The sequence below is a fragment of the Oncorhynchus masou genome, chromosome 13 (genome assembly GCF_036934945.1).
Source record: "Oncorhynchus masou masou isolate Uvic2021 chromosome 13, UVic_Omas_1.1, whole genome shotgun sequence".
Classification (NCBI taxonomy): domain Eukaryota; kingdom Metazoa; phylum Chordata; class Actinopteri; order Salmoniformes; family Salmonidae; genus Oncorhynchus; species Oncorhynchus masou.
Window position 1 is genome coordinate 46607664 of NC_088224.1, and position 22456 is coordinate 46630119.

General features: G+C 42.7%; 1 protein-coding gene across 14 annotated transcripts in view; it reads left to right on the forward strand.

The window, feature by feature from the left end:
* Positions 1-22242, forward strand: part of LOC135552441 (ubiquitin-associated protein 2-like) — an 87144-nt gene extending 64902 nt beyond the window's left edge. For 6 of the 14 annotated variants that reach the window (XM_064984053.1, XM_064984057.1, XM_064984056.1 and 3 more), the window contains 11 exons: positions 1214-1280; positions 1426-1749; positions 8860-8961; positions 12064-12117; positions 12343-12424; positions 12847-13067; positions 14021-14126; positions 15929-16054; positions 20146-20216; positions 20389-20592; positions 20715-22242. In XM_064984053.1, coding sequence (XP_064840125.1) covers positions 1214-1280; positions 1426-1749; positions 8860-8961; positions 12064-12117; positions 12343-12424; positions 12847-13067; positions 14021-14126; positions 15929-16054; positions 20146-20216; positions 20389-20592; positions 20715-20810 — 1453 coding nt within the window. In that variant the 3' untranslated portion in view covers positions 20811-22242. Of the gene's footprint in view, positions 1-1213; positions 1281-1425; positions 1751-8859; positions 8962-12063; positions 12118-12342; positions 12425-12846; positions 13068-14020; positions 14127-15928; positions 16055-20145; positions 20217-20388; positions 20593-20714 lie in introns of all 14 variants that reach the window. The other 8 variants (XM_064984055.1, XM_064984064.1, XM_064984063.1 and 5 more) reach the window with 5 other exon arrangements.
* The last annotated feature ends 214 nt before the right edge of the window (positions 22243-22456 follow it).

The window sequence follows — 22456 nt, forward strand, 5'->3', positions numbered from 1 at the left end:
TGCTTTTCCTTCACTCTGCGGTCCGACTCATCCCAAACCATCTCAACTGGTTTGAGGTCGGGTGATTGTGGAGGCCAGGTCATCTGATGCAGCACTCCATCACTCTCCTCCTTGGTCAAATAGCCCTTACACAGCCTGGAGGTGTCATTGTCTTGTAGAAAAACTAATGATAGTCACACTAAGCGCAAACCACATGGGTTGGCGTATCGCTGCAGAATGCTGTGATAGCCATGCTGGTTAAGTGCGCCATGAATTCCAAATAAATCAGACACTGTCACCAGCAAAGCACCACCACCCCATCACACCTCTCTGTGCTTCATGGTGGGAACCACACTTGAGGAGATCATCTGTTCACCTACTCTGCATCTCACAAAGACATGGCAGTTGGAACCAGACATTTTAAATTTTGACTCATCAGACAAAAAGACAGATTTCCACCGGTCTAATGTCCATTGCTCGTGTTTCTTGGCCCAAGCAAGTCACTTCTTATTATTGGTGTTCTCTAGTAGTGGTTTCTTTGCAGCAATTCAACCATGAATGCCTGATTCATGCAGTCTCCTCTGAACAGTTGATGTTGATGCGTTTTTTACTTGAACTTTGAAGGATTTATTTGGGCTGCAATCTGAGGTGCAGTTAACTCACAACACACCTGTCTATATAAGGTCACACAGCCATGAGGTCAAAATAATTGAGATCTGAATAATTGAGATATTCTATACTTACAACGCCTTCATAATACATCGAAAGTAGGTACATTTTGTGATTCATGAGCGTTTCAATAAATAGGGCACGGCCCGGTAGTATTACCTTGGCCCGGTATCTTTTCTGGTAAGGTTATTCTCTCCTAGGAAGGCAGCGGCTTCAGCCGTGGAATGCAAAGAACAAGCATTTCTTTATGTTCATGAAGGCGCTTCTCTTCTGAATCTCCACCGAGTATTCGGATCTGTGCATTTTCAATGCTCAGATGGCCCTTCCCTCGAGAGTACTATGTGTTATTTGTCTTGGAATCTCAGAAATCTTACGTAGACATTGCACGGTGATTGACCTGTGCACAATCTGTAGGTCAATTCACGCGAGGATATGAGCTGAACAGGTTGAAGAATGTTTCAAAGAATGCTGCAGGATCATGATTTTGAGTGACATTTGGATTTTAGTAGTGCAAGTGGACAATGGTTATTCAACTAAATTGATGGATGATTGTTTGTTCTCTCAGTTCCCTTTCTACACAACAGAACAGTCTTGCTCTGTCACAAGTCTGCATATCCAACGCCAGTCTAATGGTGAGTGTGTGAGCGAGAAGAGAGAATTTCCTGTGATAGATTAAGTAGTAATTGATGCATCCTTTAACCTAGTGGGGATTTAATCCTGTTTATCATGATAATCTCCTCTTCTCTCCATCTATCCCCTCTTCATCCATCCTTACAGCTCCAGAGCGTAGACAATTCCAGCTTGCACTCCTCCTCCTTCCCCTCTGTCTCAGCGGGGTCCTCTTCCTCGGTCCCCTCTTCCTTGTCGGTGACTGCAGCAGCTCAGCAGGTCTCCATGGGGGCCCCTCAGCCCTCTTCAGTGAACACAGTTTCTCAGTCGGTCCCCTCGGGCCTGGGCTCCGTCAGCAGCCTAGTTGCTATGGGCCTCCACACAGAAGCCAACATGGGACCTCCAGCCATAGCTTCTGCAGCCATGTCCACAGCAGCCCAAGCCCAGGCTATCGCTTCCTCTGCCTCCTCACGCAGCTCTGCAGTCTCCTCAGGTTAGACATGGGTTTTTGTTAAGGGGAGTGTGTCCTAAATGGCATCCTATTCCCTATATATAGTGGACTACTTTTGACCGGAGCCTAAAAAGAAAGTATTCACACCCCTTGACTTATTCCTGATTTTGTTGTTACAGCCCAAATTACAATTGGGTTAAAAAAAAAATGGTAATCTCACCCATCAACACACAATACACCATAATGACATTTTTATGTTTGTTTTTTTTACATTTTTGCAAGCGTATTGAAAATGAAATACAAGTCACACCCCTGAGTGAATACTTTGTTGAAAAATCTTTGGCAGTGATTACAGCTGTGAGTCTTTCCGGGTACCATCTTTAAGAGCTTTCCACACATGGATTGTGCAACATTTGGCCATTTATTATTTTTGAAATTCTTCATGCTCTAAAATTGGTTGTTGATCATTGCTAGACAACCATGTTCAGGTCTTGCCATAGATTTTAGTCTAAACTGTAACTCGGCAGCTCAGGAACATTCACTGACTTCCTGGTAAGCAACTCGTGTAGATTTGGCATTGTGTTTTAGGTCATTGTCTTGCTGAAAGACAAATTCAGTGGCTGGTGGTAAACAGACTGAACCAGGTTTTCCTCTAGGATTTTGCCTGTGGTTAGGTCCATTCCATGTATTTCTTTTTAGCTGAAAAACTCCCCAGTCCTTAACTTCATGCGACGAGCAATCCCGTATCCGGGATCCTATTTATAGCCTCAAGCTCATTAGCATAACGCAACGTTAACTATTCATGAAAATCGCAAATGAAATAAATATATTTGCTCTCAAGCTTAGACTTTTGTTAACAACACTGTCATCTCAGATTTTCAAAATATGCTATTGAACTATAGCTAAACAAGCATTAGTGTAAGAGTATTGATAGCTAGCATAGCTATAAGCCTAGAATTCAGCCGGCAACATTTTCACAAAAACAAGAAAAGCATTCAAATAAAATCATTTACCTTTGAAGAACTTCGGATGTTTTCAATGAGGGGACTCTCAGTTCGATAGCAAATGTTCAGTTTTTCAAAAAATATTATTTGTGTAGGACAAATCGCTCCGTTTTGTTCACGTTTGGCTACGAAAAAAACCTGTATCCAGTTATAGCCTCAAGCTCATTAGCATAATGCAACGTTAACTATTTGTAAAAATCGCAAATGAAAGGAAATAAATATGCTAGCTCTCAAGCTTAGCTTTTTCTTAACACTGTCATCTCAGATTGTTCTTTAGCTAAACAAGCATTTGTGTAAGAGTATTGATAGCTAGCGTAGCATTTAGCGTAGCATTTAGCGGGCAACATTTTCACAAAAACCAGAAAAGCATTCAAATAAAATAATTTACCTTTGAAGAACTTTGGATGTTTTCAATGAGGAGACTCTCAGATAGCAAATGTTCAGTTTTTCCTGAAAGATTCTTTGTGTAGGAGAAATCGCTCCGTTTTGTACATCACGTTTGGCTACCAAAAAAAAAACATTCAGTCACCAAAACGCCAATTTTTTTCCCCAAATTAACTCCATAATATCGACTGAAACATGGCAAACGTAGTTTAGAATCAATCCTCAAGGTGTTTTTCACATATCTCTTCATTGATATATCGTTCATGGAAGTCTGCTTTCTCCTCTGAATCACATGGAAAAATACTTGCAGCTGAGGTTTACGCACCAATTTCGACGCAGGACACCGGGCGGACACATGGTAAATGTGGTCTCATGGTCAATCTTCCAATGATATGCCTACAAATACGTCACAATGCTGCAGACACCTTGGGGAAACGGCAGAAATTGTAGGCTCGTTCAGGGAGCATTCACAGCCATATAAGGAGACATTGGAAAACAGCGCTTCAAAAATTTTGCTCAATTCCTGTTTGAAGTTTCATCTTGGTTTTGCCTGTAGCATCAGTTCTGTGGCACTCACAGATAATATCTTTGCAGTTTTGGAAATGTCAGTGTTTTCTTTCCAAAGCTGTCAATTATATGGATAGTCGAGCATCTTTTCGTGACAAAATATCTTGTTTAAAACGGGAACGTTTTTTTTATTCAAAAATGAAATACTGCCCCTAGAGTTCCAAGAGGTTAAGATTACAAGCTTACCCATAACGTGACGCAGCCACCACCATACTTGGAAATATGGATAGTGGTACTCAGTAATATGTTTGGGGCAAATCCAGCACAACACATCACTTTGTATTCAGGACAAAAAGGCAATTGCTTTGCCACATTTTTTTAGTATAACTTTAGTGCATTGTTGCAAACAGGATGCACGTTTTGGAAAAAAACATTCATTCTGTACAGGCTTCTGTTTCACTCTGTCAATTAGGTTAGTATTGTGATGTAACTACAGTGTTGGATCAGTTTCTGTCACAGCCATTAAAGTCACTATTGGCCTCATGCTGAAATTCCTGAGCGGTTTAGTTCCTCTCCGGCAACGGAGTTAGGAAGTACGCATGTATCTTTGTAGTGACTGGTTGTAGTGATACACAATCCAAAGTGTAATTAATATGCTCAAAGTGGATATTCAATGTCAGCTTTATTTTTATTTTGTACCCATCTACCAATAGGTGTCCTTTGCGAGGCATTGAAAAACCTTCTTAGTTAGTCTTTGTGGTTGAATCTGTTTTGAAATTCACTGCTCAACTGAAGGACCTTACAGAGATGTAGTGCTGCAGTGCATCTCCTCCTCGTGGACTGCAGGTATTTGCCAGGTATTGCTGTGAGATGTTACCTCACTAATCCACCAAGGCACCTGTAAGTTCCCGGACATTTCTGGGGGGAATGGCCCTAACCCTCACCTCTGATCCAGCAGGTCCCAGACGTGTTCAATGGGATTGAGATCCGGGCTCTTCGCTGGCCGTGGCAGAACACTGACATTCCTGTCTTGCAGGAAATCACTCACAGAACAAGCAGTATGGCTAGTGGCATTGTCATGCTGGAGGGTCATCTCAGGATGAGCCTGCAGGAAGGGTACCACATGAGGAAGGAGGATGTCTTCCCTGTAACGCATAGCAAGCTCAATCCAATGATGCTGTGACATACCGCCCCAGACCATGACGGACCCTCTACCTCCAAATTGATCCCACTCCAGAGTACAGGCCTCACTGTAACGCTCATTCCTTCGACGATAAACGTGAATTTGACCATCACCCCTGGTGAGAAACAACCGCGACTCGTCAGTGAAGAATCCTTTTTGCAAGTCCTGTCTGGTCCAGCGACGGTGGGTTTGTGCCCATAGGCGACGTTGTTGCCGGTGATGTCTGGTGAGAACCTGCCTTAAAACAGAACAAGCCCACAGTCCAGCCTCTCTCAGCCTATTGCGGATAGTCTGAGCACTGATGGAGGGATTGTGCGTTCCTGGTGTAACTCGGGTAGTTTTTGTTGCAATCCTGTACCTGTCCCGCAGGTGTGATTTTCGGATGTACTGATCCTGTGAAGGTGTTGTTACATGTGGTCTGCCACTGCGAGGACGATCAGCTGTCCGTCTTGTCTTAGGCGTCTCACAGTACGGACATTGCAATTTATTGCCCTGGCCACATCTGCAGTCCTCATGCCTCCTTGCAGCATGCCTAAGGCACGTTCACGCAGATGAGCAGGGACCCTGGCGGTGATACAGCCCAACAGGATGATCTCAATTGTGCATCTGTAAAAGTTTGTGAGGGTCTTAGGGGCCAAGCCAAATTTCTTCAGCCTCCTGAGGTTGAAGAGGTGCTGTTGCGCCTTCTTCACCATACTGACTGTGTGGCTGGACCATTTCAGATTGTCATGGTGATGTGTACGTGACGGATCTTGAAGCTTTCCACCTTCTCCACTGCGAGTGTAGCCACGCAGTCATGGGTGAACAGGGAGTACAGCAGTGGGCTACCTGTCAGAAAGTCCAGGACCCAGTTGCACAGGGTGGGGTTCTGACCCAGGGCCCCGAGCTTATTGATGCGCTTGGAGGGTACTATGGTGTTGAAGGCTGAGCAATAGTCAATGATCAGCATTCTTAAGTAGCTATTCCTCTTGTCTAGATGGGATAGGGCAGTCTGCAGAACACTATTACACACAGTAAGTCCATGGAACTTATGTGACTTGTTAAGCACATTTTTACTCCTGAACTTATTTATGCTTGCCAAAACAAAGGGGTTGAATGCTTATTGACTGAAGGCATTTCATCTTTTTGTTTTAAAACATATTGACATTGGTATTATATGTGGCGACAAATCTCAATTTAATCAATTTTAAATACAGTCTGTAACTCAACAAAATTTGGAAAAAGTCTAGGGGTGTGAGTACTTTCTGAAGGCACTGTGTAAGGCACATATGTCAGAGTCAAGGCCCGCGGGCCACATCCGGCCCGCGAGAAGGTTTTTTACGGCCCCTGGGATGATCTTGATTTATTATTAGAACCGGCCCGCAGACCGCAGCAAGCCGGCAGCCCGCAGATCTTTTACACGCACCAATACTACATTTCCCACAATGCAACGGTGACGCACCGAGCAGTAGGCTGCTTCATTTCAATATTTATTGGCACAGCAGTCGTCAGCATCACAGTAAAATTAACTTTCAGATACCCATCAAAAATGGCAAAACGGAAGGTGGACACTGAGAACCGGGGGTTTCAAACAAGGTGGGAGTCGGAGTATATGTTCACGGAGGTAGCTGGAAAACCTGTGTGTCTTCCGTGTGGAGAAAGTGTGGCGGTACTGAAAGAGTATAATCTGAGACGACATTATGAAACGAAACACGCGGACAAAAACAAGAATATGGACATGGAACAAAGGCTACAAAAGGCAGAGGAATTAAAACGAGGCCTCAAATCTCGACAGGCTCTGTTCAAAAAAGCCAAATCACAAGGCCAGGCTGCTGTCAAGGCCAGTTTTATTTTGGCAGAAGAGATCGCTAAATCAGCCCGGCCATTTACGGAGGGGGATTTCATCAAAAACTGCATGATTAAAGTTTGTGACGAAGTTTGCCCAGAAAAAAGGCAACTCTTTTTAAATGTGAGTCTGAGCAGAAACACCATTGCCGAGAGAGTAGACCAGTTGTCCATCAATCTAAAAGAGCAGCTTGTGAAAAAGGGAAAAGATTTCATTGCATATTCCTTGGCTGTGGATGAGAGCACCGACATTTCTGACATTGCCCAGTTGTCAATTTTCATCCGCGGAGTGGACTCCAGCCTAAGCGTGACAGAGGAGTTTTTGGCTTTACGTCCTATGCATGGCACAACTACGGGGCATGATTTGTATGAAGAGGTGTCAAGATGTGTAAATGAGATGGAGCTGCCTTGGGAAAAACTCGTGGGTTTGACAACCGACGGAGCACCTGCGATGTGTGGACACAGGAGCGGACTGGTGGCGAAGATACGGGAAAAGATGCAAGAGGAAAACGCGACAGGTGAGCTGACAGCTTATCATTGTATCATACACCAGGAAGCGTTGTGCGGTAAAGCCTTGAAAATGGAGCATGTAATGAGCATCATCACGCGCACAGTTAACTTTATCAGAGCCAAAGGTTTGAATCACCGCCAGTTCAAGGCATTTCTGACGGAGTTAGAAACGGAGCATGGTGATTTGCCTTATCACACAGAGGTGCGATGGCTAAGCCAGGGAAAGGTGCTTCAAAGATGTTTCGAGCTTCGTGAGGAGATTTGTCTGTTCTTGGACAGCAAAGGGAAAGACACAACACAACTCCGAGACGAAATGTTTCTGTGTGAAATGGCTTTTCTGTGTGACATTACGAGTCATCTGAATGCAATGAACTTGCAGCTGCAGGGTCGGGATCATGTCATCTCTGATATGTACAGTACAGTGAAGGCATTTAAAACCAAACTGACTCTGTGGGAGACGCAGATGCGGAAAGAAAATTTGAGCCACTTTCCCAGCTGCCAGACCATGAAAGAGAAGCTCTCTACCAGTGCGTTCCCGAGCGCACAGTTGGCTGATAAAATAGGTATGCTTGCCGCTGACTTTCGACGCCGATTTGCTGACTTTGAAGCACAAAAAAGCAGGTTGGAACTGCTCGGTAACCCATTTGCTGTTGACGTGGAAAGCTCACCACCAAACCTCCAAATGGAGTTGATTGACCTCCAATGCAATGATGCACTGAGGGCAAAATATGCGGCAGTGGGTGCTGCGGAGTTCGCCCGTTTCCTCCCGACACAATGCCCCAGCTGCGCATCCAGGCTGCTCAAACGTTGTCTATGTTTGGCAGCACATACCTGTGTGAACAACTTTTTTCTTTGATGAACCTGAACAAAACATCACACAGAAGTCGACTTACTGCTGAACACCTCCACTCAATTCTGAGGATTTCCTCAGCTCAGAGCCTTACCCCGAACATTGATGAACTTGTGGAAAAGATGGGACACCACCAAGTATCACCCTCAACCTCAAACAAGTGAACATTACTGTGCAATCACATATTTAGAGTTTTTACTCAGTTCAAGTTTAAAAGTTAAAGTTTAATATTTGTTTTCACTGCATGTTACTTCTCCTTAAACAAAGTGTTGTTTTTGATTAATAGATTTTTGCACTTTATTTTATTGTATTTCAATCCAATTATATTTTAAAAATATTTCAGTTGAGTGGATGATAGAAAATTGCTATTATTGTTTTTTTCTTTGAAGTAAATTTAGCCCACTTTTGCTAAAATAGAAAATATAGGCTACTGATGGTGCCTTGAATACCGGTTTCTTTCATTTAATGTTCATGTTATGGGGATTTTTATATAAAGGAAATTTGTCTTTTGTGTCTGTTGAAAATTAAAGATTACTGACAGAGCCATAAGAAAATATTGCTTTATTTATCTGATCATATTGGAATATATTTGTTAGGTTTTCAGTAGGTTCAATTAGGTTCACTAGACTATATGCGTCATTTAAAAATTTTTCAATGAACATTCGAACAGTCCGGCCCTCGGCTTGTAGCTAAATTTTTTATTTGGCCCTCCGTCCATTTGACTTTGACACCCCTGGTGTAAGGAATAGGGTGCCATTTGGGACGCAACAGGGATCTCCGGTTTAGATGTGGGATATAAGCGTGTTGTAAATCTGAAGTGTGTTTTATGTGTTTGCTTTTTCTAATAATTTCCATCCTATTATTTCATATGTTTTGTCTTGTTTCTGCTGGTCTCTTTACAGGGAAAGCACCTCCAAACCTTCCGCCTGGGGTGCCTCCTCTGCTGCCCAACCCATACATCATGGCCCCCGGGCTACTCCATGCTTACCCTGTAAGTAGATCTTTCTATAAATAATGGGGCCAATGTATGACATTGGGATCAACATAAAAAAATAAACTAAAACAAACACTATTTTTAAAGAGTTTCACATGTGTACTAATAGGAATATATTCAAATTGGCCCATAACTCCACCTACGTAGGCCTCGGACTGTACATATTTTAAGCAGAGTACTTACAGACATTGGCAAGTCAAATTCAAAGACTTTCAGGGACTATTTCAAGCACTTAATTGTAATTTAACCTCCAGCGTCGAGCATTCCCGTATCCGGGAGCGTAATCATAGCCTCAAAGCGCATTACCATAACGCAACGTTTCCTATTCATGAAAATCGCAAATGAAATATTTTATTTCATTTGCGATTTTCATGAATAGGAAACGTTGCGTTATGGTAATGCGCTTTGAGGCTATGATTACGCTCCCGGATACGGGATTGCTCGACGCTAGAGGTTAAATTACAATTAAGTGCTTGAAATAGCCCCTGAAAGTCTTTGAAAATGACTTATATATTGAAACACAAGCTTAGCCTTTTGTTAACAACACTGTCATCTCAGATTTTCAAAATATGCATTACAGCCAATGCTAGACAAGCATTTGTGTAAGTTTAGCATGGCATAATGCTATGCTAGGCTGTGCTGGCAGCAGGCAACATTTTCACAAATAAGAAAAGCAACCAAATTACATCATTTACCTTTGAAGAACTTCAGATGCTTTCACTCAGGAGACTCCCAGTTAGATAGAAAATGTACCTTTTTTCCAAAAAATAATATTTTTGGAGGCGAAAAACATCACGTTTGTTCATCCTGCTTGGCTGAGAAATCGACCTAAAATACTTAACGCAAAAGTTTTCAAAATTTGCTCCATAATATCGACAGAAACACGGCAAACGTTGTTTAGGATCCATCCTCAAAGTGGTGTTAACATATGTATTCAATAATATATCCGTGGAGGGAGTTGGTTTCTCATAAGAAACTATTGGAAAAATGGCTACCTCAGTATTTTACGCAACGTTTTCTCCGGGAGACACCATGTGTCCACTCGCCCTATATGGTCTCTTACAGCCATTCTCCAATGGAAATGCCTAAAAAGACGTCACAATGCTGCAGACACCTTGGGGAAAACATGGAAAACGTAAGCTGACTCCTAGCTTCTTCACAGCCATATAAGGAGTCATTGGCATGAGGCTGTTTCAAAAAATGCGGCACTTCCTGATTGGATCTTTATATGGGTTTCGCCTGTAACATCAGTTCTGTGGCACTCACAGACAATATATTTGCATTTTTCGAAACGTCAGAGTGTTTTCTTTCCAAAGCTGTCAATTATATACATAGTCGAGCATCTTTTCGTGACAAAATATCTTGTTTAAAACGGGAACATTTTTCATCCAAAAATTATATCCAAGAAGTTAAGTCATGGAAATCATGAAGTCTATATAATGTGACTGACTGCCTATATGGGCATATAGTTCAATATTCTGATTTTTACAGTTTATATAAGTTGCGATTTAGAGCTTCATAATTGTATAGTGGCAAGAAAAAGTATGTGAACCCTTTGGGATTACCTGGATTTCTGCATAAATTGGTCATCAAATTTGATCTGATCTTCATCAAGTCACAACAATAGACAAGCATAGTGTGCTTAAACTAATAACACACAAATTGTGTTTTTCTTGTCTATATTGAATACATAATTTAAACATTCAGTGTAGGATGGAAAATGTATGTGAACCCCTAGGCTAATGACTTCTCCAAAAGCTAATTGGAGTCAGCTATCCTTGGGTCCAATCAATGAGATGAGATTGGAGATGTTGGTTAGAGCTGCCTTGCCCTAAAAAAAAAAAGACACAAAATTTTGAGTTTGCTATTCACAAGAAGCATTGCTTGATGTGAATCATGCCTCAAACAAAAGAGATCTCAGACGACCCAAGATTAAGAATTGTTGACTTGCATAAAGCTGGAAAGAGTTATTTGAGTATCTCTAAAAGCCTTGAACACCGTAAGACAAATTGTCTATACATTGAGAAAGTTCAGCACTGTTGCTACTCTCCCTAGGAGTGGCCATCCTGCAAAGATGACAGCGCATGATACTCAATGAGTTTAAGAAGAATCCTAGTGTCAGCTAAAGACTTATAGAATTCTCTGGAACATGCTAACATTTATGTTAACACGTAAAACACTAAACAAGAATGGTGTTCATGGGAGGCCCTCACGTCTGAAGTTTGCAAAAGTGCACCTGGATGGTCCACAGCGTTACTGGCAAAATATTCTGTGGCCAGATGAAACTACAGTTGAGTTGTTTGGAAGGAACACACAGCACACCAGCAGCAAAACCCCATCCCAACTGTAAATTATGGTGGAGGGAGCATCATGGTTTGGGGCTGCTTTGCTGCCTCAGGGCCTGGACAGCTTGCTATCATCGTCGGAAAAATTAATTCAGAAGTTTATCATGTTATTTTGCAGGAGAATGTTAGGCTATCTGTCCGCCAATGGAAGCTCAACAGAAGTCGGGTGATGCACCAGGACAACGACCCAAATCACAGAAGTAAATCAACAACAGAATGGCTTCAACAGAAGAAAATATGCCTCCTGGATTGGCCCAGTATAAGAGAAGTGACTTCAACCCGATTGAGATGCTGTGGCATGACCACAAGAGAGCAGTTCACACCAGACATCCAAAGAATATTGCTGAACTGAATAGAAGAATGGTCCCAAATTCCTCCTGACTGTTATGCAGGTCTGATCCACAACTACAGAAAATGTTTAGTTGAGGTTATTGCTGCCAAAGGAGGGTCAACCAGTTATTAAATCCAAGGGTTCACATACTTTTCCACCCTGCACTGTGAATGTTTACACAGTGTGTTCAATAAAGACATGAAAATGTATAATTGTTTGTGTTATTAGTTTAAGCAGACTGTTTGTCTATTGTTGTGACCTAGATGAAGATACAGATCAAATTTTATGACCAATTTATGCAGAAATCCAGGTATTGCCAAAGGGTTCACATACTTTTTCTTGCCACTGTATATTGCAATTGGAGAAGAATTGAAAACATTATTTTCCTTCTGTTGTCTTGTCTCACCGCCTTTTGCCTCTCAGCCTCAGGTGTATGGCTATGATGACCTACAGATGCTCCAGACAAGAATACCACTGGTGAGTCTAAGTTATCTGGATCTAAACCCATCCATTTATTGGGTTGGCCAAATATGACTTCTGGCATTTACTAGTAACAACAGCTGCAAACTGATTTTTAAAGAAGGGAAGAACTGGCTGTCTAGCCAAACTGTTCTTGGAACTAATTTCTTTCCAGGAACTGTGCTCTGTTGCGAGTTAATGATAGCCGTACAGGTAAAAACTGTGCCTCTTCTGTCTTCTCAGGATTACTACAGCATCCCGTTTGCCACCCCCAACACAGCACTGACTGGCAGAGATGGCAGTTTGAGCAACAACCCGTACTCTGGTAAGCACCATTTTATCCCCCATCTATGGTCTATAACTAACTCTACTTTCCTATTTTATGGACTGTGTACTGAATGCTAACACAGTGAAGATAGGAGTTTGGTGTTAGGAAGGAACACATCTGTTGATCCTGTCCTGCGTCGCCATGGTGAAACTGGACAGTGGTGTGCTAGAACAATGTACAGCCACCACCTTCATCACCGTGACTGACTGGAACTGATACGCTGCTTCAACGCTATTGTCCATTGTTCTGGTGTAGTAACTGATTTCTGAGAATCACCCACTTGTTGCTTGAACATAACGGAAGTTATTCTGTCACTTTTTGCTCATCTCTCTCCCACTCATCCCCCTTTCACACACTTTTTTTTCACACTTGCCCCTTTTCTTTGCCTTTAATCTCTCTCCCTCGTTCCCCTCCGGTAGGTGACTTATCAAAGTTTGGTCGAGGTGACGCGTCGTCCCCGGCTCCGGCCACCACGTTGGCTCAGCAGACGCAGCAGAACCAGAGTCAGACGCACCACACCACGCAGCAGCCCTTTCTCAACCCCGCACTGCCTCCCGGCTACAGCTACACCAGCCTGCCCTACTACACAGGCGTGCCGGGCCTGCCCAACACCTTTCAGTACGGCCCTGCCATGTTCCCGGTGAGGTTTCTCATGATTTGTCTGGGTATTGTCATTTTGGATGTTTTTTTCAATTATATGAAGTTATCAAGGGTATATTTTCGTGATGCATGTACACATGCATTTTGCAGTCCCTCCAGGATTTAGATTTTTTTTTGTGTGTAATTTTTGCGGCAGCTTTTCTGAAATTCTGTGATAGATTTTGCGATGTTTTCACGTTAATTTCATAAAGCATTTAAAAGTCATATGTGCTCAGTTTTAGGTTGATTTTAAGCTGAATACAAAAACCATTAGAAACATCGAAATTGCTCAATTTTGTTTATTTTCACACACTCCTCTCCATCAGGCTTGGGGCTTGCTATCAACAGAAGATGCACTTCCTATTCACGCTCTCTCACGCTCAAAAAAAACAAATAGATTCAAAGCTGATCAATCAATTTCAATTTGCTTGCCAGTCTTCCCTGCTACCACTTCGGTCATGGTGATCTTCCGCTGCTGTGGGAACTGTTCTGACATTCTCATATTCTCATATTTGGGTTCATTGTACTGCTGGTCAGCCATCAACAATCACCCATCTTCGCACGTGAATACGCTGACAGGCCGGGGGAATACACGTTGTTGACGTGTGGTTGAATTGTGCCATTTTCCACGGTAACATTGCAGTAATTGGTCAAAATTACGAGCTCTCACATAATATGCGCTGTGATTGGTTGATTTTGCATTGAATTATGCAATCACGGAATCCTGGAGGGACTGATTTTGTAGTATGACATGCGAACTGTCCTCATTTATAATTGGGGGACACAAATCTATTGCAGACTGTTTTTGGCAAAATGTCCTCTAATGCAGCTTCAATTGAGAGAATCCAGTATGCTGTAAAAGGAATTTAAATTGCATGTGTTAGCAGCTGATATGTTATATACTTTAGACAACTAAGTATATTAGTTTCACCTCTAACCTGTCTGTGTTTCCAGGTTGCTCCTACCTCGTCGAAGCAGCACGGTGTGAACGTTGGAGTCAACGCCTCGGCAACAGCCTTCCAGCAGGCCAGCGCCTACGGTTCCCATGGCTACAACACTGGTAAGACTAAACACACCCTGTGGAACAGCAACTGTTCAGGGGTCATTCAGTTCAACTCTGTACATACTGATAGGATGGCTATCAACAACACTGCATGCAATTGAAAGTCAGTAGTCGACACTGCCTGCATTCACTTTTATATTTAATAGGCTTCTCACATTCAAAGGTTTTTTTGGATTTGAATGCAACTAATTTCAGTTACACCAAGTTGGAGACATTAACATTTGCCTGTCCCTAAGCCTGCTAAGGCTGACATTGCCCACATTACCGGTCTACATCAACCGCTCTTCAACATGGTTAGTAGATGAAATGGCACTAACTCCAACCTTTCTAATCAGGCACGCGTAGTCACAGCCACTGATGTTGTTGACCAGCTGTTATGGAGCGATTTCTGTTGCTTGGAGACACTGCCTGCTGCCGTTGTTACCAACAAATTATTCTAACCAACCAACCATGTGCACTGTCTGATATGGGCCAGCTATTCATGGGTTGCATCTCTGTCACTCGATCGCGTTGTTGGCATTGTTATCAATTTTCTACAGATGCTGCAGCAATATTGATGTTCAAAAGTAGAACTGGGACTAATGACTTGGAACCGGGTCTAATGACTCATCTAAATTACACTATAGGAGCTTGGGAATACGATGACATTGCTAAAGTAGTTACATATTTAGTAGGAAACAACTTTGCCATCAGGTTGTCAAATTTACTTTAGACAGATGGCAATGTTATTAGGTAGCAAAGTTTGTCAGAAGTAGCTAGCAATGCTAATGTTAGCTAGCTAAAATCTGGAGGTCTCCCCTCAATCTTACATGGCTAGCTAACGTCCTACTGCATCGAATGTCAATCTGGCAACTTAAATGATAAGGTTTTTGCACTAATTATTTGCCTTTAGAAATGTCATCGTGTTTAAGCAACAGTAATGCACTTTAGACAACCTTCATCAGCTCTCAGTGGGGCATCAGTCTTAAAACTTACAGTTTAAAACAATATTGTGGCACAACGCGTAACCCAAGAATAGAGTTATCTGGTCCCAATATAGATTATTAGTTTTGAGGCTCGTGATTTTAATTTATTTTATAAAAATGTTTACAGGGTTTGCATGAAGACTTGTCTAAAATGGGAGTGGAAATGGTAGTTTTATTATTGTGCAACTCACCATTCTTTTGAATGGGGAAGGAGATCTAGTTATCTTTTTGTTAGAAAAGTAATTTGTTCTAGTTTTAGTAGTTTTGGACTGGAAAAGTGGACTGTCGATATTTCCTTTGCCCTCCTACATGTATTATGGGGCAGTAAGGTGGTGGGTGTTCTGTTGCTATTATTGTGCAACTCACCATTCTTTTGAATGGGGAAGGAGATCTAGTTATCTTTTTGTTAGAAAAGTAATTTGTTCTAGTTTTAGTAGTTTTGGACTGGAAAAGTGGACTGTCGATATTTCCTTTGCCCTCCTACATGTATTATGGGGCAGTAAGGTGGTGGGTGTTCTGTTGCTATTGCCTCTCATTGCTTGCTTCTGCTCATTCAATAAGTGGAGTTGGGTTTCCGGCTACACCCTCCATCCCATGAGGTCATCTAAAAACCTGTTTCTTTCTCTCTCTCCATCTGTCCACCTCTATCCTTTAGTCTTCCTCTATTTGTCTCTCCCTCGATCTACCTGGTCACACTGCATCTATTATCCACACCACCTACTGCTTCCTGCCTCCACCCCTCCCTCCCCCTGCCTGACGCCCCAACACCCACATCCTAACCCTGCTTGGTGTGTCTAACGCTGTGGGCTGCGGCTATGTGTCTGACTGTTGCAGGCTATGAGGATATGGGCCAGGCTTCGGGGAGTGGGGATTTCTGTAAGGGTGGATATGGCACTGCCGTGGCTGCCGCCGCTTCTGCTCAAAGCAAGCAAGCCAGCTCTGTCAGCGGGCCTGGAGTCGGTGAGTGCCGCCACACACCAACCCTCCCTTCCTCCCTCGCTCCGTCATCACCTCCATCCTCTCCCTCATTGCTGCTTACCATCCACACCACAGAGAAGTGTGGACACCTGTTTTGCAGTCAACCGTCACCCTCTGTCTGCCTCCATTCTTCTGTTACTCCTCTGTTCTGTCCCCCAGGACTACTCATCATTAGGCACCAAGATGCTGTAGGAAGGGTCAAATGTCCTCAGAATTAACACTGTCAATCATATACCTTAGCCATAGGACAGCATTGGTTTTTGCTCTAGCATTTCAGATTAAAATATTCAAAGCTTGATGAGTTGATTATTTCAATCTGCTGCGTAATGCTAGGGCAAAAACCAAAATGTGCTCCTCTTTGGGACCAAGTTTGGGAAACGCTACCATAGAGGCTAGCTAATTATGTTAAATTCTTACATATCTAAAGCGGTCAGGGGAAGCTAAAGGAGGGCTAACTAGGTAGCTGCTAACCATTTTAACAATTGATGAGTAGCCCTGGTCCATGCTCCCCTCACACACTGTGCTGCTAGCTTTCCACCCATGGTGTGCTTGCTTAAGTGTGTGCCAGAAGTACCTTGCTGCCCGCTGGCCTGTGCGGTTGACAGGATGTACACACACCCCAAGGGTGGGGAACGAGTGACAAAATGGAGGTCCTGCCTGTTGAACTGCCATGCTCTGAAATGGGGATACTAAGACTATGGGGTGTGAAGGTAGCATGTTTCCAAAGTGATAAGGTCCCTCAAACTCAATGTATTCTCTCAATTACAGAAGATAAAAAGAAATGGATTTTTTATGTAGATGAACAGTGAATTTCCTGAGTGTGGTTGACAGGATTCGTACAAAGTGCTTAAGGTACTTTAATCTGGCACTCTAAAATTCAAGTACTGGAATGCCTTAAATCACATTTTCTCAGGTTGGTACTTGTAAAGTAGTTGAATTAAAATGAGAGGAGAACAGAAAATGATCAAATACGTTGATTTGAAAACTATTAGAAAAATGTATTGGTCTTGCAAGTTCATTTCCAGGCAGAGTACAGAATTTTACAGCTCGCGCATTCTACCAACACGGCCACTCAGCCAGGCAGGTAAAGAACTGACTGCTTAGGCGCCACCAAACGTCACATTGATAGCTAAAATGCCGGGCAAATGTAGATTAAATCCTGCCTGGCAGGATATTGTTTATGAATGGGTTTTGCCAGACACAACCAGGGATTTAGTGGAGAGTAAACACTGTTTATGCACCTTTTTTGTTTGTGAAAGTGTTTACTCACCTTTTTATTTAGTTAATTATTGTTTACCCACTTATTGCTTTCCCAGCGTTAATCAATGCACAGAAGGTTTCTTGATTGGAGTTCTAACCGTGCCTACCTCTGCGAACGAGTGGAAACATTGAATGGGTCATGTATGCTAGTTATTGTCGCCTGCTCCCCCAGATTTGCCTGTTCCCACAATGAGAGGTGAAACTAACTACCTTAGCCCAGACCTACAGTGGCAAGTAGCAGAGACAGTGCTGGCAGTGGATTTCTTTTTTACATCCCTAGACTACTGCCGTGTCAACAGACATGTCCCAAACAAAGTAAAAGTGACTCTCAGAATGAGTGTTCAACCGGTAAATAGTCGCAGATATTTCAGTCCGATGTCTAGTTAGCTAGGTTGCTCAAGGGCTCTGGCTATTAGCCAGGTAGCTATCTATAAATAGCTGGCTAGAAAGATGAAGTTAGCTTCTAACGTTGAACGGAGCCTGACCTCCAACAGGAGCATTTGACTGAAATTAGGCTAGCTATAAATCAAAAGATGGACTACTCTAAGTTCTCATAACAAAATACCTTTTCTTTATAGAGAGTAGTGAGTCAGGTTGCAAAGGAGATACAGAGAGAGGAATCGTTGAAGCAAGCAGGGAGAGAGGTTAGTAGTAGAGTGGTTCCCAAACTTGGTCTGGGATCATGTGGTGTCCCCTAAAATTTAAATTGGGTCCCCTGAGAGAGTCTTTAGTCTTCTCATGGCAATACAGGGGGACTAACCTAATAAAATATCACCTTACTGCACAAAGGGAACTGTGAAGAGACAGCAATTTTATATATTGTATTGTAATTTGCACTGTACTATGTATTAAACCAAGATAGTGTGTATGTGCTGATATATAGGCTGTGTGACATTTAAAATGTATTTCAATCCTTGACTAATAATGTTCTGTACTATGTATCTTTTCATGTGGATCCCAGGAAGAGTAGATTATGCTTTTGCAGTGGCTAATAGGGATCCTAATAAATACCAAACGTAGCAGGCATAAAGGAAATGCCTGAGCATGGTCGAAAGAAAAATGTAAAGCTTCCGGTTTTCAGACTTCGCCTCCTCTTTTTTCCTGAACGAGATGCTTCCGGTTCCTACTGACCCGCTGAGGGTGCATGGGGACAGTCGTGTGCTAGAACAATACGTAGCCGCCACCAGATGCAGTCAGACCTTCTTTGCAGTGGATGACTGGAACTGATTTTTTAAAATCCTTTCTGTTTTCCTCTGCGCCATCTCATGTCATTCCTTCACTGCTCTTTTTGCTCTCCTTCCCCGACATTGATGCATCTAATACTTTAGATTAGCATCTAGTGACCATCTTCTAGAAAGTGCTGTATTGCTCCTTTACAGCCTTGTACTGAGAATGTTTTGATCCAAGGTGTATATAATTGATTAGATTTATAATGTTGCTTTTCCGGTGCTCGAAGTGCTTTGCATAGTAAGGGGGGGTGCAACTCCTCTTCCACCACCAATGTGTAGCACACATTTGGCACACCCACCGTTTTGTGCCAGAATGCTCACCACACATCGGCTATAATGATGGAGTGGTGAGGAGTGTAATGTATGCCAATTTGGGAGTAAGGGACCTGACAATCGATCTGTCTCGGCTCGAAACATTGTCTTGATTAAAAGTGGTGTAGGGGAAATAATGGTATAGGAGCAAATCATGTGCAAGCCTTTTTGTGTCTCTGTGAGCACACGTCCGAGTAATCCATCTGGCTCCGCGGCTTTGTGAATGTTGACCTGTTTAAAGGTCACATCGGCTACCGAGAGCATGATCACACAGTTGTCTGGAACAGCTGGTGCTCTCATGCATGCTTGCTTCGAGGCACTGGGCAGCTCGCGGCTGAGTTTCGCTTTGTAGTCCGTAATATTTTTCACACCCTGCCACATCTGACAAGTGTCAGAGTCAGTGTAGTAGGATTCAATCTTAGTCCTGTATTGATGCCTGATTGTTCGTCGGAGGGCATAGCGCGATTTCTTATAAGCGTCCGGATTAGTGTCCCGCTCCTTGAAAGTGGCAGCTCAAGCCTTTAACTCGGAGTGGATGTTGCCTGTAATCCATGGCTTCTGGTTGGGAAATGTACGTACGGTTACTGTGGGGACGATGCACTTATTGATGAAGCCGGTGACTGAGGTGGTATACTCCTCAATGCCATTGGATGAATCCCGGAACATATTCCAGTCTGCTAGCAACACAGTCCTGAAGCGAAGTATCTGCGTCATCTGACCACTTCCTAATTGATTGAGTCACTGGTGCTTCCTGCTTTAGTTTTTGATTGTAAGCAGGAATCAGGAGGGATAGAACTATGGTCAGATTTGCCAAATGTAGGGCGAGGGAGAGCTTTGTATGCGTCTGTGTGTGGAGTAAAGGTGGTCTGGAGTTTTTTTTTCATCTGGTTGCACATGTGACATGCTGGTGGAAATGAGTTAAAACTGATTTAAGTTTGACTGCATTAAAGTCCCCAGCCACTAGCAGCACCGCTTCTGGATGAGCATTTTCTTTTTTGCTTATGGCCTTATACAGCTTGTTGTGTGCTGTCTTAGTGCCAGCATCGGTTTGTGGTGGTAAATAGACTGCTACGAATAAGAATGGAGAAGAAAACTAGTCATTATAATGTGATGTACATTTGACTGCATTACTTTCTATCTGGAAACTACTGCCTTACTCCCGGACCATTCTGTGGATCTGACACCCAGGGGTTTCCCTACCTCTCCTGCAGGGGTTGTGACCTGTAGACATGGTGAGGTAAATATGTCCGAACCCCTTTGTTTCCTCTGCAGGAGTCTCGGTCACGTCAAGCAACACAGGGGTCCCAGACATTTCAGGGTCTGTTTACACAAAGACACAGCAGGTGAGTATGATGCTACAGTGGTACAAACACTGGAATAAATGTATCTGTTCTGAGACATACAGAACGTTTATGACCAGTGTCTGTATGAAAGGTTGTATGTACGCAAACAAATGTAAAAAAACGCACACTAGTAAAGACAGGGCGACCAACGTTGTTGTGTTTAACCCTCCAGCAGCAGTCTTTTGAGAAGCAGCAGGGTTTCCATGCAACCACACCTGCAACTTCCTTCAGCCTGCCCTCGGCCCTGGGCAGTGGTGGTCCCATCAACCCCCCAGCCGCGGCTGGTTACGCTCCGGCCCCCTTCATGCACATCCTGGCACCGCACCAGCAGCCCCTCTCTCAGATCCTGCACCACCATCTGCAGCAGGACGGACAGGTACGGTGTGTGTGTTGTGACTGCGTTTGTGTGACGGTGCATATGTCACACTGTATCTTGGGGAGAAATAGCTAGCACTGGATACCTTGCCTATGATCTTTTCCTATTTTCTCTCATAACAGAGTGGCACTGGACAGCGCAGTCAGAATGCTTCACTTCAACAGAAAACCCAGATCAACAAGTCTGCATACAACAGCTACAACTGGGGGGGCAACTAACACCTGGCCCTATGTGTCCCAAAGTCTGACACACCGGCAGTACTCACCCCTGTCATGGGTGTTGCTGAGCTGAGAGGCAGTCTTGTAAGGGGGGGATGGAGTTAAAATGGTTATAGTAACAGACCATTAAGAGCAGAGTATTGAGTGTCTGGAATTTGTATCATGTCCAATCCCCCTCCCTTCCGCTCTGTTGTATGTAAACATAGAGCTGTTTTCTAATATAAATGTTTTTTTTTTTTTTTTTTTTACTGATGGGAGGAACAAAGAAAATGTTGAAGGCGGGAGACAGGCTGGTTTTCTATTCTCACCCTCTCCCCCTTATACTTGGGTGAAATGTAACCTTCCCACCATAAACCCAGACAGATTAACTTTTTCCTTTGTTTCCCATTGAATTTGTTCAACATTTTAGTTTTAAGAATGGATTTTCTAAATTGGCAGAGGAATTGTGAAGTGTATTTTTACCATTATATATGTGTGTATGCACATGTGCGGAGTGTTTTTGTGTGTACACTGGTGGGCCTTGGTTGTGTACCGGTCCTCTCGTTAGTCCCAAACGCAGTGAGTTACACACTCGTACCATGTAAAATGATTTCCCATGTTTCCTATGTTGTAAAATAGCTTTACCCCTGATTAAAAATGTAACATTTGTAGATTGTTGCTTATTCTGCAAGACAGCTGGAGTACAAAATGATGTCGTACTAGAGGCCAGGGGCACACCCTTACCTACTTATGTGTTGAAGTTAAGTTATTTTTCTAACCCCCCCCCCAATATATTAGGAAAGCTGCAGCAATGATTACTGATGGACAAAATTGTACTATGGTTTTGTCTGATTTTCTTTTTGTACTGTGCGTTAAAATATATTTAAATGGCTTAACTTGTCTTGTACATATATAGAAAAACAAGTACTGTAGTCCTTGTTTGTTCAATGGCTTCCCCCCTCCTCCTTCTCAGATCCTCACTTGTTAGTTTCATGTTTGTTTGTTTTTTGTTTGTTTTTTAATATATAAATATTAAGTAAATAAAACAGGAAAAATACATTTTCATCATTTTGGATGTGAATGTCATTTTATTTTTTAGAAACTTTATTTTTCTATCATGTGGCTTGAAAATACGCCAGTCTTTTTCTTCAATTTAGTCAGCTAAACATAGTGGTGCCCAGTCTTGGTCTTAGTTGGGGCAGTCATTCTGCAAGTTTCCCTTTCTCATTTCTATATACAACAATATTGACATCATTTGGTTGAATACAGTACCTCATTCAAAAGACCTGGATTGAAGGAAACACTCAAGTCTAAATTTACCAGGATTGGACATCACTGCTCTGTAGTCATCCAAGGAAGTGGAGTGGGCAGGGCTGTGTTCTTACACAGTTGGTTTGGAGGACCAGCAATATCAAATAAAACTAAACTCTGATTGTTTCTCTGTAGAACTCTGCATGGTGCATCCTTGTCTTTTTTTCCAGAAAAATAGCATTTTGATGAGCTAGAAGGTAACATATCAAGTAATTTCATTGAGTCAAATTTGCAGACTAACCTGTTGCACTTCAAATTCAAAGCACATCTAATTTGTTAAATAAATCCATTGTATTGACCTGAAATAAATTAACTTGCTACACAATTACTTTGAGGGGACTACTAATCACTCACAC